Source organism: Penicillium macrosclerotiorum (genome assembly GCF_028827735.1).
Source record: "Penicillium macrosclerotiorum strain IBT 26536 chromosome Unknown utg000006l_segment0_segment0, whole genome shotgun sequence".
In the NCBI taxonomy this organism is placed as follows: Eukaryota; Fungi; Ascomycota; class Eurotiomycetes; order Eurotiales; family Aspergillaceae; genus Penicillium; species Penicillium macrosclerotiorum.
The window spans coordinates 3,058,110-3,071,154 of record NW_026643085.1 but is presented as its reverse complement, the minus strand read 5'-3'; the positions used below and the strand labels follow the sequence as shown (position 1 = coordinate 3,071,154).

At 53.0% G+C, this 13,045-nt stretch overlaps 3 protein-coding genes across 3 annotated transcripts; all 3 read left to right on the top strand.

The window, feature by feature from the left end:
- Nucleotides 1-1,152: 1,152 nt before the first annotated feature.
- Nucleotides 1,153-3,432, top strand: N7462_006379 (uncharacterized protein; the record flags this gene model as incomplete). The annotated part of the gene is made up of 5 exons (XM_057078097.1): nucleotides 1,153-1,379; nucleotides 1,483-1,694; nucleotides 1,765-2,685; nucleotides 2,733-3,126; nucleotides 3,189-3,432. The coding sequence occupies 5 exons, from the start codon at nucleotides 1,153-1,155 to the stop codon at nucleotides 3,430-3,432; spliced, it is 1,998 nt and encodes a 665-aa protein (XP_056933677.1).
- Nucleotides 3,433-5,812: 2,380 nt separating this feature from the next.
- Nucleotides 5,813-6,982, top strand: N7462_006378 (uncharacterized protein; the record flags this gene model as incomplete). The annotated part of the gene is made up of 1 exon (XM_057078096.1): nucleotides 5,813-6,982. One exon carries the CDS (start codon nucleotides 5,813-5,815, stop codon nucleotides 6,980-6,982), a length of 1,170 nt encoding a protein of 389 aa, XP_056933676.1.
- Nucleotides 6,983-8,749: 1,767 nt separating this feature from the next.
- On the top strand, nucleotides 8,750-12,568 carry phoC (uncharacterized protein; the record flags this gene model as incomplete). Its single annotated transcript, XM_057078095.1, has 6 exons — nucleotides 8,750-8,997; nucleotides 9,127-9,211; nucleotides 9,284-9,412; nucleotides 9,484-9,534; nucleotides 9,604-12,285; nucleotides 12,353-12,568. 6 exons carry the CDS (start codon nucleotides 8,750-8,752, stop codon nucleotides 12,566-12,568), a joined length of 3,411 nt encoding a protein of 1,136 aa, XP_056933675.1.
- Nucleotides 12,569-13,045: the final 477 nt, after the last annotated feature.

Below are 13,045 nucleotides of genomic sequence, written 5' to 3'. Positions count from 1 at the left end.
TGAACGAGAGCGCCCACATTCCAGTGTTTGACAGTGACAGCCCTGATCCGGGGAGAGCAAAGAATGGTAAATGATGAATACAATACGACCGGCCTCGCCGCTCTCGTCTTCTGTGCAGTGGGCCTGCGACCGGTGAGTTCGAGTTCGGGCGTGGAGAGCGAAGAAAGTGTCAGCGATAGGCAATAATGATAACAGGGAGAAGACGGCAAAGCCTGTCATAGCCCCAGCCGAGATACCATACGAGGAGTACTTCGTACAGAGAACAAGAATCCACCCCTGCCCTTGCCTCGCCCACATCCACACAGCCTGTTCCTGCAGCAATACACATACGGTTCGTACCAGAGGAAACGGGTACTCAGCGGTGGTTCATCTCCGGCTCAGGGGCAGTTGGCTTGTGATTGGTGGAGTGGGAGGTGGGTTCCTGGCGCTAAGGTTGGGTCATGGCCCCATCGGACTTGACCTCGCCTTGCGTGCTGCAGTTTTGTTTTGCAGTCTCGGCCATGGTAGTGAGACAAAAACAAAAGAAAGCCGAGGTTTCTGGATGATGCAGAGCGTAAGGTAGAGACCGAGAGAGGGAGAGCAAGAGGGATTACAATCGAGAAGTAGAGAAAGGAGGGAAAGGGAGGAGGGTTGCTAAATTAAGAGCTCAGGGGCGAAAAGAAAGTGCGGAGATTCGAGAACAATACAGAACCCGTATTGGATACACTCGATACACCGATAGACCGCTACTGTCCTCGCCCTCTTTTTCTCTCTTTCGGGGCGTAACGAGACCGCAGGTCGTCACAGTACGACTGTACGCTTGGCTGGGCCCAGAACTGGCACCATCTCCTTCTCCTCTTTTTCTCTCCTTCTCTTTGACACGCTCCTTCGATTCTTCAGCCTTCACCCTTGAACCTCTGACCCTCATTCATTCCCTTCTGGCTGCTGGCCGCCATTCGTTTATCACTGGACACTCGTGTCCTGTTCACTCCTTTCCCTGTCACTCCTTCCGGCCGCCTCAATCACCCCTCCTCGATCGTCCTTCAAACTTAAATGACTCCCAGGGTATAATCTCCAGTGGCCCTCGCCTGATTTATCGTCGATTGGCTCGCGTGCTGGAAGCGTCCGGCCCTGTCGACAAACCAATCCTCACTCCCGAGGATCTCTCACACCATGCCTCACGCTCACCATGCGGGCCTGGTAGTGAGAAACGCTCCGGTCCGACGAGAGGTGATACCGTCAGATCGACTCCCACTACTAGTTCCAACAACCACTGCAACCACGGGTGCTGGATTCCCCTCGTTAGTGGTCAGAGCTCCGGCTTCGACGGAAAGTTCAAGCGGAGAAAAGCCCACTAGCAATCTATATACCACAGTATTGCCGGTCGTACTGGGTGCAGGGTATGAAGACTCCCCCACAAAAGCATTTCCACGCAATTCCACCGATCAGGGAAGGGATATAATTATGAAACTTGGAATAACTTGGACGCTAATTATCACACAGTGTGCCCATTGTATGTGCCATCGTGGTTCTGATTTTCTTGCATCGGAGACATGTGAAGAAACTGATGCGGGAGGATGCCAATGACAAGCATAAATCCTTGGATTTCGGCATGGATGTTGTGGGACCTCCATCAGGAAGACCACGAAAGAATCTCAATGGAATGCCTCAGATGATGGAGCCCAGCCACGCCAAAGGCATGTCTCTCGATATCAGTCCGTATCTGATGCCCCCCGGGGTTGCATGGATCCCGGGAATCGTTGCATTCGCTTTCTCGGTCCATAGACGATGACAAGTATCGACCCGCCAACTTCGTCGGACATGATGCGGCCTCCATCCGATCGTATCCTCGAAGCCGTGATGATGGAGCGAGCTTGGCAGGCTCAACCCGGTATGGAGCCGCTGAGGAACCAAACGCGGGTCTGCTACGAAATGCGCAGCGGATGTCCCGTTCCTCACCTCCCCTCTACAAAACCTCCAATGAATTGAACGGCCGGTCTCCAGATGGGTATAATCAACCCCATTTTGAACCCGTGTCAAGCTTGACCCCGGCCCCCGCGGAGCATGACGAGCATGAGCATGGTCTGGCCATTGATAGTGCCACCACCGACCAAAATAAGAACACCCGCCAAGGGCCCCTGTCTCCGGAACCCCAATTTCACCTAAATTCGACCTCCGAGCTGCACTTCGAGACCGAGCCGCATCAGTATGGCACCCATGGCACCATTCAAGCGAACACTCATGAAGATCGTCCCAATTTCCCGCTACCGGATCCGTTGCCATTATCCCACCCCGAGCCTGTGCATACACCAAATGCGACGATGCAGCTCCCTCGTATTTCTCTGCCTGCCAGTGATGTAACCAGCGATTACGGCGATGAACGCAGATCGGCCCAGATGATTCCTCCTGTCAATGTTCATTCCGCCGACGAAATCCCGCATCAACATGAGCAAAAGCTACCAGAACTCGCTGAAGAGTCTCAAAATCTGGAACCCGTTTATGACACTCGCCGGGATACTCGCCGGCTGACTCTCGGGGTGCGTCCCTTGCCTCCAGAGGACCCTGCCGACAACCCTGAGCAGCGTGCCAACCGAATCCGCTCATTCTACAAAGAATACTTCGATGAAAGCAAGCGAGAAACCACCTACTACGAGGATTACGGTCCCGAGATCTATGACGGCGGCTATGTGTATGATCCCACTACGGGTGATTATTATGATGCGGCGGCACCTGTTCCTGCACCATACGCTGAGCCCATTGCTCGTCGGGCTATGACTCCTCCCCCCTCGGGCTCCCCCCTCGGTTCCAGGGCGCGGCCCGCCATATGGCCACAAACTCGGCCGGGTTCAATGGTTACAATCCGGGCCCTCGGGCATTCTCTTCGGCCTCCGGACGGCTGCCCGGTCCCCGTGGTCCTCGCAAGCCAATGCCTCCCCCCTCGCCTCTTCAAATCCTTCCCACACCGCATATGCTGAAAGATGATTCCATCTTCACGGCTGCTGACTTTGCCCCGGGCAAGAGCTTCCGAGACCAGCGAGAAGGTCGTCCCGAAACCCCCACTGGTGGCATGCGACCCTACAGTCCAGCCATTCGTGCCCACACTCCTCTTGCCTCAGCGTTCGATGAACTTGCTGTGATCCCCAGCCCGTAAGTTTTATCTCCATTCCTTTCTCCCCTGTCTCTCAGATGCTAAGCCGGTTTCTTTGCAGTCACGCCTTGCGGAAATCTGGCACGTACACCTCTCTCGACTTCATGCCGCCTCCTCGGTTCAAGAACAGCGACGGTGGCAGTGACGCGGGCAGCATCCGCAGCAACCGGACCGGCATCTCGAACACCCACATGAACAACATCCGCATGGGCAACTACCGGGTCAGCCGGTTGGCCGCGGACATGGTGGGCACCAAGGACGATATGGTGACCAGTCTGCGTCCGGATTGGGACATGAAAAGATAAACTCACAGCCTTTCCTCCCCCGTAACGACTCTGCTGTTTTGGTATCTTTTTCCAATCCTATGACGACTGCGTTTTTCTCATGGCCGGAGCTTGACACCTCTTGTTTTCCTTCTCCTTCCCGGACTCCTTCATTTTTGCTTCTTGGTTTGTTTTGTGATGGCCTTTAGCCGAACACCGTGTCTCGGTGCCTTTTGTTTTTTTTATTGTTCTGGAAATCTGCTGTGCCCCCGGCGTAAATAGATGATAGTTGGATCTGTCTTTTGCCTTCCCACCCCCCAAACCAGGATCTGGATTTTTTTTCTTCAATTTTTTTTCTCGGAACGATTTTGCCGGGCTGTATATATGTTTGATCCGTGCACTGAATCTATTTCCGAGGCCAATGCGGAAGATGGACCGTTACTGTTTATCTTTTTATGTTCTTCTCTTTAAGTCTCTCAATAGATTGCGTCGTGATCGACGCGTATCGTGCTCCTATGTCGTGTGTCTCCCCAATTCTAGACCGTCCGGCTGCTCAGACACGAGGATGCCTGGACTTGAGGCTTGTGGAAGGGTTGACGAAATTGGGTGTACGCGGTGGTGGATGAACGCCTAAAGACTCCACCGGCAGCGAACTAGACCGGAGTCGATCGCCTTGGGGGCGACGTAAGTCGGTGGACGAAGATCCGAATCCATCCCTCCGCCCCTGAATGAGACACAAAAGAGTATGAAAATCCTACGAATCAATCCCAACCAGAAATACTCCTCAGCCAGTGTGGACGACAGGAAGCAGTACAGGGCCTGAACTCCTAGAACAAAGACATTCACGTTTTTCGAGCCGTATACCGTATGGTGACAGGGACTGGGCCCAACTGGCCGCACCAGGACGGCCGATGGGGATTGTATTGTCGTATCACCGATACGTATCCACTTCCCTGGAAACCGTTGGACCAGGCTGACTTGGAATTGCAATGTAGACGATGATTGGGGGAAGCAATCATGGAGGAGATGGAGAGTCTCGTATCCTCATTTCCTCGCTTCCTCACTACGGTGGCGAGGAAGCATCATGACGTGGTATCGGGCTTTTATCGTGGTGTTTCTCCGGCTTGTGTTCTGTTCTGTGGGCGTTTCGAATCGTCCAGCATGTCTACTCTGTCCTATGCACCGGAAAGAGGTATTGCTTGGGGGTTCCTGGATGGGTCCTATATCACCGGTGCCATATCGGTTGCTATTCATGGCGATGACCCGTGTCGCAGCACAGCCACTGCAGCGAGCATAATAAATAGCCCTGGCGCGTACCGAATCAGAATCCGTGAGACTGCTTGCCAGTTGGCTCTGGTGAATGGACCCCGGATTCGATCTGGGTGGTCGTGCGACCGAGAGCACTCCCATGGATCGCCCGCTGCTGGTTCGACTTTCCAAAGGCAGGAAGCACCGTCTGCTGCAAGGGCCATTCGCATGGCGCCTCTAGGGATATGGATATTTTAAGAGACTATCAGATCTGGCAGGATTGTCGAAGATGAGAATTGTGGACATCATGGGCCATAGTAAGAATGATCGGATGCTCCGTAGTGACCATAGACGAACGAACAATAGACTTCATCGACGCGGACGGGCCATCAGTAGGATGATGATGATGATGATGATGATACTGGTAATTATAATGATAATAACCACTCATAATCATAATAGCGATCGGACCGAATTAGCGAGCCGGCAAGTTACAGGTGGTCAGCTGTCCGGAGGACGGAGTACCGTACGTACAGCGGACTCCGTCCTTCTCCCACACTGTTTGCAGTGCAGCCGCACGCAGGTCGCTATGGACGGAGTCCACTGTACGGTACCGCTAGGAATGCCAATACCACCTCCAATACTCTGCAAATACCACATCGCCGGGATCGTAAGAAACACTCTCCACTCGCCCCGTTTCCTCTCTTTCTCTCTCTTCTCTCACACAAACCCTGGTTCTCCCATGGCTCCCGACTCGATTCGGTGTTGCTTGTGAGACTTCCCGGGGACCTCTTTTTCTCTTCTTCCCTCCCTTTTCCTTTCTCTCGCTCGTCCACTTTTTTTTTGGGGGGACTTTGTTTTGGTCAAGCCAGTCTCCCGCTCTCCTCTCCCTCTTCCCCCCCCTGAAGCTTCCCACGTCCCGTTGTACTCCGGATTCTCTCCTTACGTCCCCAATATCGAATCCGCTATCACTCGTTTCGTCGGCCGATCTGTCATTCCAATCTATCTTCCCGCCATCTAAAAATTCCAATCCCAGCGGGGAAACCATCTTAAACCAGCCCCTGGTGCGACCTTGCGATCTCCCCACTGGTCGAGGCGCCCGTCCTGATCACCCTCATCTCCGCGACCCTGAATCTTGATTGGAACGACTTATTGCCCAACACACCCGCCCGCCATGTCTACTGTCGCAGGATCGAGCCAAACGGCCGTCGATCCCAGCAACACCAAGGCGGATGCCACTACTGCGGTTGGGACGACGGATGCCGCATCCACCACGGCCGCTCCATCGTCAACCACCTCGACGACCAGCCAGACGACCACCAGCTCTAGTTCGACGTCAACGGAGGCCACCACCTCCACCACACACACTTCGACGACCACTAGCTCGTCTTCCACGACTACCACCACCCCGACTTCAACCTCAACGTCGACTTCATCCACACTAATCCCGACCAGCACGACGTCGGACCCCACAACTACCGCCGGTGCAGCGACCACCCTAGTAGTGACCCAGACCGCGACTGACTCGGCAACCACGAGCGCGGCATTGACGTCCAGCGCGTCGTCGACCGCAACCGACTCTGCGTCCCTCTCGACCTCGACTGCCGCGGCCAGCCATGGTCTCTCGGCAAGTGGCACCATTGCGGTCGCTGTGGTTGTCCCCGTGGTTTCTGTGGCATTGATTATTCTGGCCGCGATCTTCTTTTGGCGGAAGCGGAAGGCCAAGAAGGCTGCGGAGGAAGAGCGCCGGAAAGAAGTCGAGGAGTATGGATACAACCCCAATAACGATCCCACACTTCCCGGCATGGGAGCCGGCATCGCTGTCAAGGATGATACGTCGTCTGGATACCGGGGCTGGGGCACAACCTCAGCTGGCCGAAAGGCATCGACGAATCTGTCGAGTGGAATGGGGATGGCTATGTCCGAAGGTAGCGGCGCCTATCATCATGCCGCGACTCCCAGCGAAGGCACAGTACAGTACTCGGACGGGACCCGTCCAGATTCGGGTGAGGTGGTGGAACCCGTGGGCGTCCTCGGGGCGGTACCGGTAGCCGCGAACAACCACAATGGCGACATTCACCGCGGCCCGTCTAACGCGTCGTCGGCTTATTCCGCTGCGAACCGGTCAGAGGTGTCGGAGGAAAGCCACATGTCGGCTGCTCACCCATCGGGTGGCTACTATGGCGATAACCCATATTATGGAGACATGGCCTCGCATGGCGCATACGGCGAGGAGGCGTACCAGCCCGTGATCCGGGATGTCCAGGCGCGTCGCAACACTCGCATCGAGAACCCCGGGGTTTATCCGCGACAAGGAAATGCGGGTATTGCCCAGAATTTCTAGAGAACAACTGTCTTGGTTGAGCATACGATTTGATTTTCTGTGTTTTGCAATTCCCTCTGATTTCTAAAAAGTCCGGCCTATCCTCCGTTCTACATACGCTCTCACTTTTTTCTCTCCTTGTTTCCTTTTTTCTGTCTTCTCTGCATCATCGCCGATTTCACTCCTTAACGTGGGCACCTCCTGTATTTTCTTTTTTTCATTGGCCCGGTGCCTCTTTGTCTCTTGATTCCCGGCGTGATGGACCTTTCGCTTCGCCATGTGTTTATTGACCAATATCTCTTTCCCCCTCTGTGTGTGTTTCCAAATCTCATAATCAACCCGTCGGGTTCTCGTTTTTCTATTTACTCTCCCCATTTTTCCACCTCTCATCTTGATTTCAATATTGGCTGATCCGTCTTATGTTCTTGATATATCCCTCGCATCTAGTTCCGTCATCTTCAACTTCGTCTTTTTCTTTTTTTCTTGGGGTGTGTTTTCGTCCCTGGTATTCCTGTATATTCGCACAGCACCATGGTTCGGAATGAAATCCGGGCCTGGGGACATGTTTATGGCCCGGGGGTTTTTGTTTTTCTTTTTTTCTCCATCGTCTTTTTTTTCCATCTGTGACTTCCCCCGGTATCATCTCCTGGTTCTATGGAGTCTATGAACAGAGTAACCTGATGTTTCTTGTACTACGTCAATCTAGTTCTTTATCCATTCGCGGACTGGAAGTCTTTGCCTGCTAGAGTTGTGGAGTAGTGATAGTGATGATCGAAGGGTCGTTGAGGTACTGAGGAATCTCGCCTCGCTTGATACAATTGATAGCAGCATCTTAGTGTTAGGTTATTGATCCCGGCGTGCTGATCTCAAGAATAAAAGGTGATTTGGAATCCCTCTTGAATAGTAGAGCATGCCGGGTATGCGGTACGAGCGCTCTCTTCTATATGACCCTTTGGCGGTCTCTATCGTCTGGCAATCTGTCTTTCGAAATCCTATCAGAGCTGGATGGGAGCTCTATAGGCTCTCTATAGGCTCTCTCTAGGGCTCTATGGGGCTTTAACCGGGCTCTCTGTTATTCCAGACGGTTCTGTATCGTCCCCTATTTCGGAACCTGACCTAAGCATTGTGTCGTCCGTCAATGACCCTCCCTACCGTTCGTTGGCTACTAGTTAAACAACCACGACGACCGAGTGACCGAATGACTGAACTATGTCGTTTCCTTGTTAAGTCGAGTAGGTGAGTCCCGCGCCTTAGTTAAGCAGCCGCAGAAAACGTGCGCCCGCTGTTCGCAGTGATTGGCACGCCCGCAGCTCCCCACTTCCGGCTTAACCTGAACCTCGTCCTTCAATTTTCCCTCGATTGGCCCAATTCCAGTGGGACAACGTCGAGCGCAAATCTGCCAAACCCGCCCAACGAGCTTGAACGGGGTCAAACGGGGTTGATCCGGCGACCCGGCGCAATCGATAGGGTGCCTGGTGCCTTGGTGGACTCGACGTTCGAGTCTCTCCCCCGCCTAGACTATCGGCCATCACTACAACTCCCTTCCCACCACCACTACCACCCACCCCGACGACTTGAGACCACACTAGGGCTTCTTCTTCCTCTCTCCACTTCTTGCCCTTTCCCTGCTCCCGCCCCCCTCTCCCAATCCAGAGTTCCTCAAGTTTCCAACCTCTCAAGTTCGCCAGCTCTCCCAGCTCTTCTTGCCCTTCCTATCTGTGGCTGCGGTCCCATCTACGCGCAGAACCCCAGCTCTATCGACCTCGAGGATCACCGCACCTGAATGGAATGCGCCACAAGGGGGATTTCTCTGTACGCTTTGTCATACGCCACGGTGACACAGCGCCTGTCCCACTACTATTGCCATTCCCCACCTCTTCCGTTGCGCGCGCTGTCGGCCCCCTCCCCCTCGACTCGAGGTCCACCGTGTACTTCGGGATCCTCGTCTCCCCTACTCCCCCTCCTCTGCCTTCTCTTTCCTTTTCCTCTTTCTCCCTAGTCCAGCACCTCAATTGCTTCCGATCTGCCATCCCCTCGTGAGATCTTCGGCCTACCCACGAGCTCCGGACAGCGTGGACGCTCTCCCGCACGAGGGAGCCTACGAAGATGTATGTGACGGTCCCTTGTATTGCATACCTCGACCTCCAAGGCTGATCTCTTTGCAGGAAGTTCGGCAAACAGATTCAGCGCCGGCAGCTAGATCTCCCTGAATATGCGGCTAGCTTTGTCAATTACAAGGCGCTGAAGAAGGTGAGCAGCCTGCCCTCCTCTCCCACCCTACACCTTCGGGATGCGCCGCTTCCATGCTGACTCCTCTCGCAGCTGATCAAGCAACTCAGCGCCACTCCGACAATCCCTGCGCAACGGACAGCCGAAGAGATTGCCCAGGATGGGACATTGGATCCACAAGCCGCACTCCGCGCCAACAAGGAAGTCTTCTTCTTCCGCTTGGTATGTACATCTCTCGGAAGATTCCCTCTGACCATCAATCATTGTAGTGGAACTAATGCCCACCGGTACAGGAGCGGGAGATTGAAAAAGTCAACGCCTTTTATCTGCAGAAAGAGTCCGAGGTAGTTCCCCAGCCTAAGAGCATCCCCGCTTTCCATCCCAAATGTTCCCAAACTCACCAAGTGATCTAGTTCTCATTGCGATTGAAAACACTGGTCGACAAGAAGCGTATGATCCAGTCTCGAACGATCTCGAATTCCAAAGCCCCGTCAAATTTCGTGGCGCTCTTCGAAGGCTTCCAGCAATTTGACGGCGACCTTAACAAGCTGCAGCAGTTTGTGGAGATCAATGAAACAGCGGTATCTAAGATCCTGAAGAAATGGGACAAGACGTCCAAATCCCGGATGAAGGAACTTTATCTGCACCGGGCCGTCGAGGTACAACCGTGTTTCAACCGCGAGGTTCTTCGTGATCTATCGGATCGTGCGACAACCGCTCGGCTGGAGTTGGAGGCTTGGGCCGAGGGAGAAAATCTACAGTTTGACACATCCCGGCCGTCCGAGCGTCCCGCTGGCTCGGCCTTTGGCTCAGAGGAGGAGGAGCTGGATCTGCAAGTTTTGCAGTCTGCCTCGACTGGAAACTTGCAAACCCTGCGCGAATGGGTGACGAAGTTATACTCCCTCACAGATGCTCGTGACCGAGCCACCCGAACCTTCCTGACGGCAATCAACGGATTTTCGGATGAGATCCTTACGCTCCTGCTGGAAAGTGGGCTGGTAGATATTCACGCGGAGGATGATATTAACGAACGGAATTGTCTCCATGAGGCTGCCATCTCCGGACGTGATTTCGTTTTCAAAGCCGGCCTGGCGGCAGCAGTGGACATCTCTCGGTCTGATGTGTATGGGCGAATTCCTCTTCACTATGCATGTATGCACGGCCGCGTGAATATGGTCCGAGAGCTTCTTGTAGCGGGACCGCATACTGTTGATGTGATGGACCATGATAACTTTACCCCGTTGATCCACAGCATCGTGAAGAATCAACTAGCATGTGCTGAACAGGTGTTATGCAGCAATGCTCGTATCGATCCAACCTCGGATTCGGATCATATCCCGTTGAACCTGGCCTGTCAGCATGGCTCGATACCTATCGTCAAGATGCTACTGGAGCGCAACGCTCGCTTATTACCCGATGCAGAAGGCCTTTACCCTCAACATATGGTAGCTCGTGCTTCACAGTTACCCGAACTACTGCTGCTGTTGAAACAGCATGGTGCCGATCTAGATCAACGAGACAAACTCTATCAGTGGACTCCATTATTTCATGCGGCCAGCGAAGGCTGTGTGCCTTGCCTTCGTACCCTTCTCGAATTGGGTGTAGATGCCAAGGTTGCCGACGAAAAGGGCCTGTCGGCCATGTACTATGCTGCATGGGAAGGACATCTGGAGTGTATGCTACTTCTATGGGCTCAATCGTCGAACAAACGACCGTCCCAGCGGCCACTGGACATTTTAAATGGGGTGCAGTTTCAGGAAGCTGGCTTCATGGAGGATTCGGGTGCCATGCGGCGAACTAGCTCAGCCGAGTTGGACATGGCCGATGGCATTCCGGATCTCTCGTTGCCTCCTCCCATCATTCCCCTGCGGCGCTACGGTCACAACTTCCTTGATAAGAAGGTTTTTGTACAGCTGCTCTTCGACCAAGGCAGCTCGGGCTCGATTGCCTTTGACCAGGCGGGCCGCCATCCTGCTGCCCGATTGACAATTTCCTCCAAGCTCTCCGACCTAATTCCTCGCACAATAGTTCTTCCCATCCAAGAGGATTCCCGAACGATATCATTCCATGTGGACAACCTGGACACCTTCGCAGTGGACTTCGAGATTTTCCCTACCTTTGGCTCCAAGGTGATCGCGAAAAGTGTGGCCTTGTCAGTGATCTTCAGGGCCGAGCAATCTAGTACCGGTTCATGTTGCCTGCCTCTCTTCGATCCGCGACTTCGTGCCATAGGGCAATTGCGCTTCAACTTTCAAGTCATTAAGCCATATCATGGTGATCCTTTGGAGATTACTCACTTCGCAACCTATTGGAAAGCAACCAGTGCCCTCGACTCTGAGCATAATGGGCTAGTCACTGGCTCTAGTCTATCAGGAGATTACGTACAGCTGTTCGTGCAATTAACGCGAGACCGCATACCAGTACTTTACCCACAATTCATGATCAATCACCATGGAATTGAGATCCCAGTCTGCCAGCTATCATATGCCCAATTCCAACAACTTGGTGTCGACAGGGGAGTGAACCAGAATGAAATCTTGCAATTTTTGCAAACCCATGCAATCAACGATATGTCGCAGGCGCACCGACTGCTGGCCGCATCTTTCATGTCCCTTCGAGATGTCCTGCGGCATCTACCAATCGACCTGAATATCAATCTTTCAATTCTCTACCCATCTGGCGCTGAGGAGAAGCTGCTTGCCATGACCTCCTTGGCAGATGTGAACAGTTTTGCCGATGCAATCCTAACAGATGTTTTCGACCACGCTCGTGTGGCCCGCGAAAAGAATCCCGACTTTATGCGTTCTGTTGCATTCACCTCTTATAATGCTAATATTTGTACTGCACTCAACTGGAAGCAACCAAACTGTAAGTTTCTCTCATTCATTAAGCGACGACATTCATTTCCTGACTGCTCTCGCCTAGATCCGGTCCTACTTTGCAATGACCTTGGACAAGCTCGTGACTTGGCCCGTAACCTCGACTCTCCTTCCCACGTTAACAGTAGTGGACGTGCTTCCATGTCGATCAAAGAATCTGCTCGAATTGCCCAGAGCAACAACTTCATGGGTCTGATCTGTCGGTCGAGTCTTTTGGTATGACTTTGCTTTTATGAGTGCTTTGCTTCGCTGGACACTTTTTTCCTAACTGAGTTGGTTTTAGAATGTTGTTCCGGCACTTGTTGAGACCATCAAAGAGCTTGGTCTTGTGTTGGTGGCTGACACCTCGGATGAGGTCGGCCAGCTCGATCGCAATGACCCCTTGTCCACAACCGACACCATGGGTGTCGCTGAATGGGCATATCGGATGCCTGATGGTGTGAACGGCGTCATGAAAGCCAACGGCATCTTACGATTCAATGACATGATCGACATGTAACCGCCTAGCTCCGGCCTTGATCCCTTCGCCTGTTCATACGCCTCATTGATGCCTTCAACTACGTTGTGTTACTCCCTCCCTCCCTCCTCTGAGACGAAGTCCACGAGTATTAGTAGCTTTATTCTGTTCGAGGTCATGTTTACGAATTTGCTTTACTTCTTGATCATGTGTTCTTCTCCTTTCCCTTTTCCCTTTCCCTTTTTTTTTTTTTTTTTTTACTTTTTTTTAACCACAGGGGATCATTTTCCTCACGAGTTGCAATCTCAAACTCCGATCTTGGCAGCTGTATCAGTCTTTTTTCTTCATGTTGGCGCTGGGTTAGATGGGTCTCTCAGAGGTTGGCTCTGGTGTATATCATATCATGTAGATTGAGTGGGGAAGGCACCAGGGAGTGCGCCGGATTAGATCTAAAATGGCTAATGTACAATTCCCCCGAAATAACCCCTGGATGCGGTCTTCGCTATGCTATATTTAATC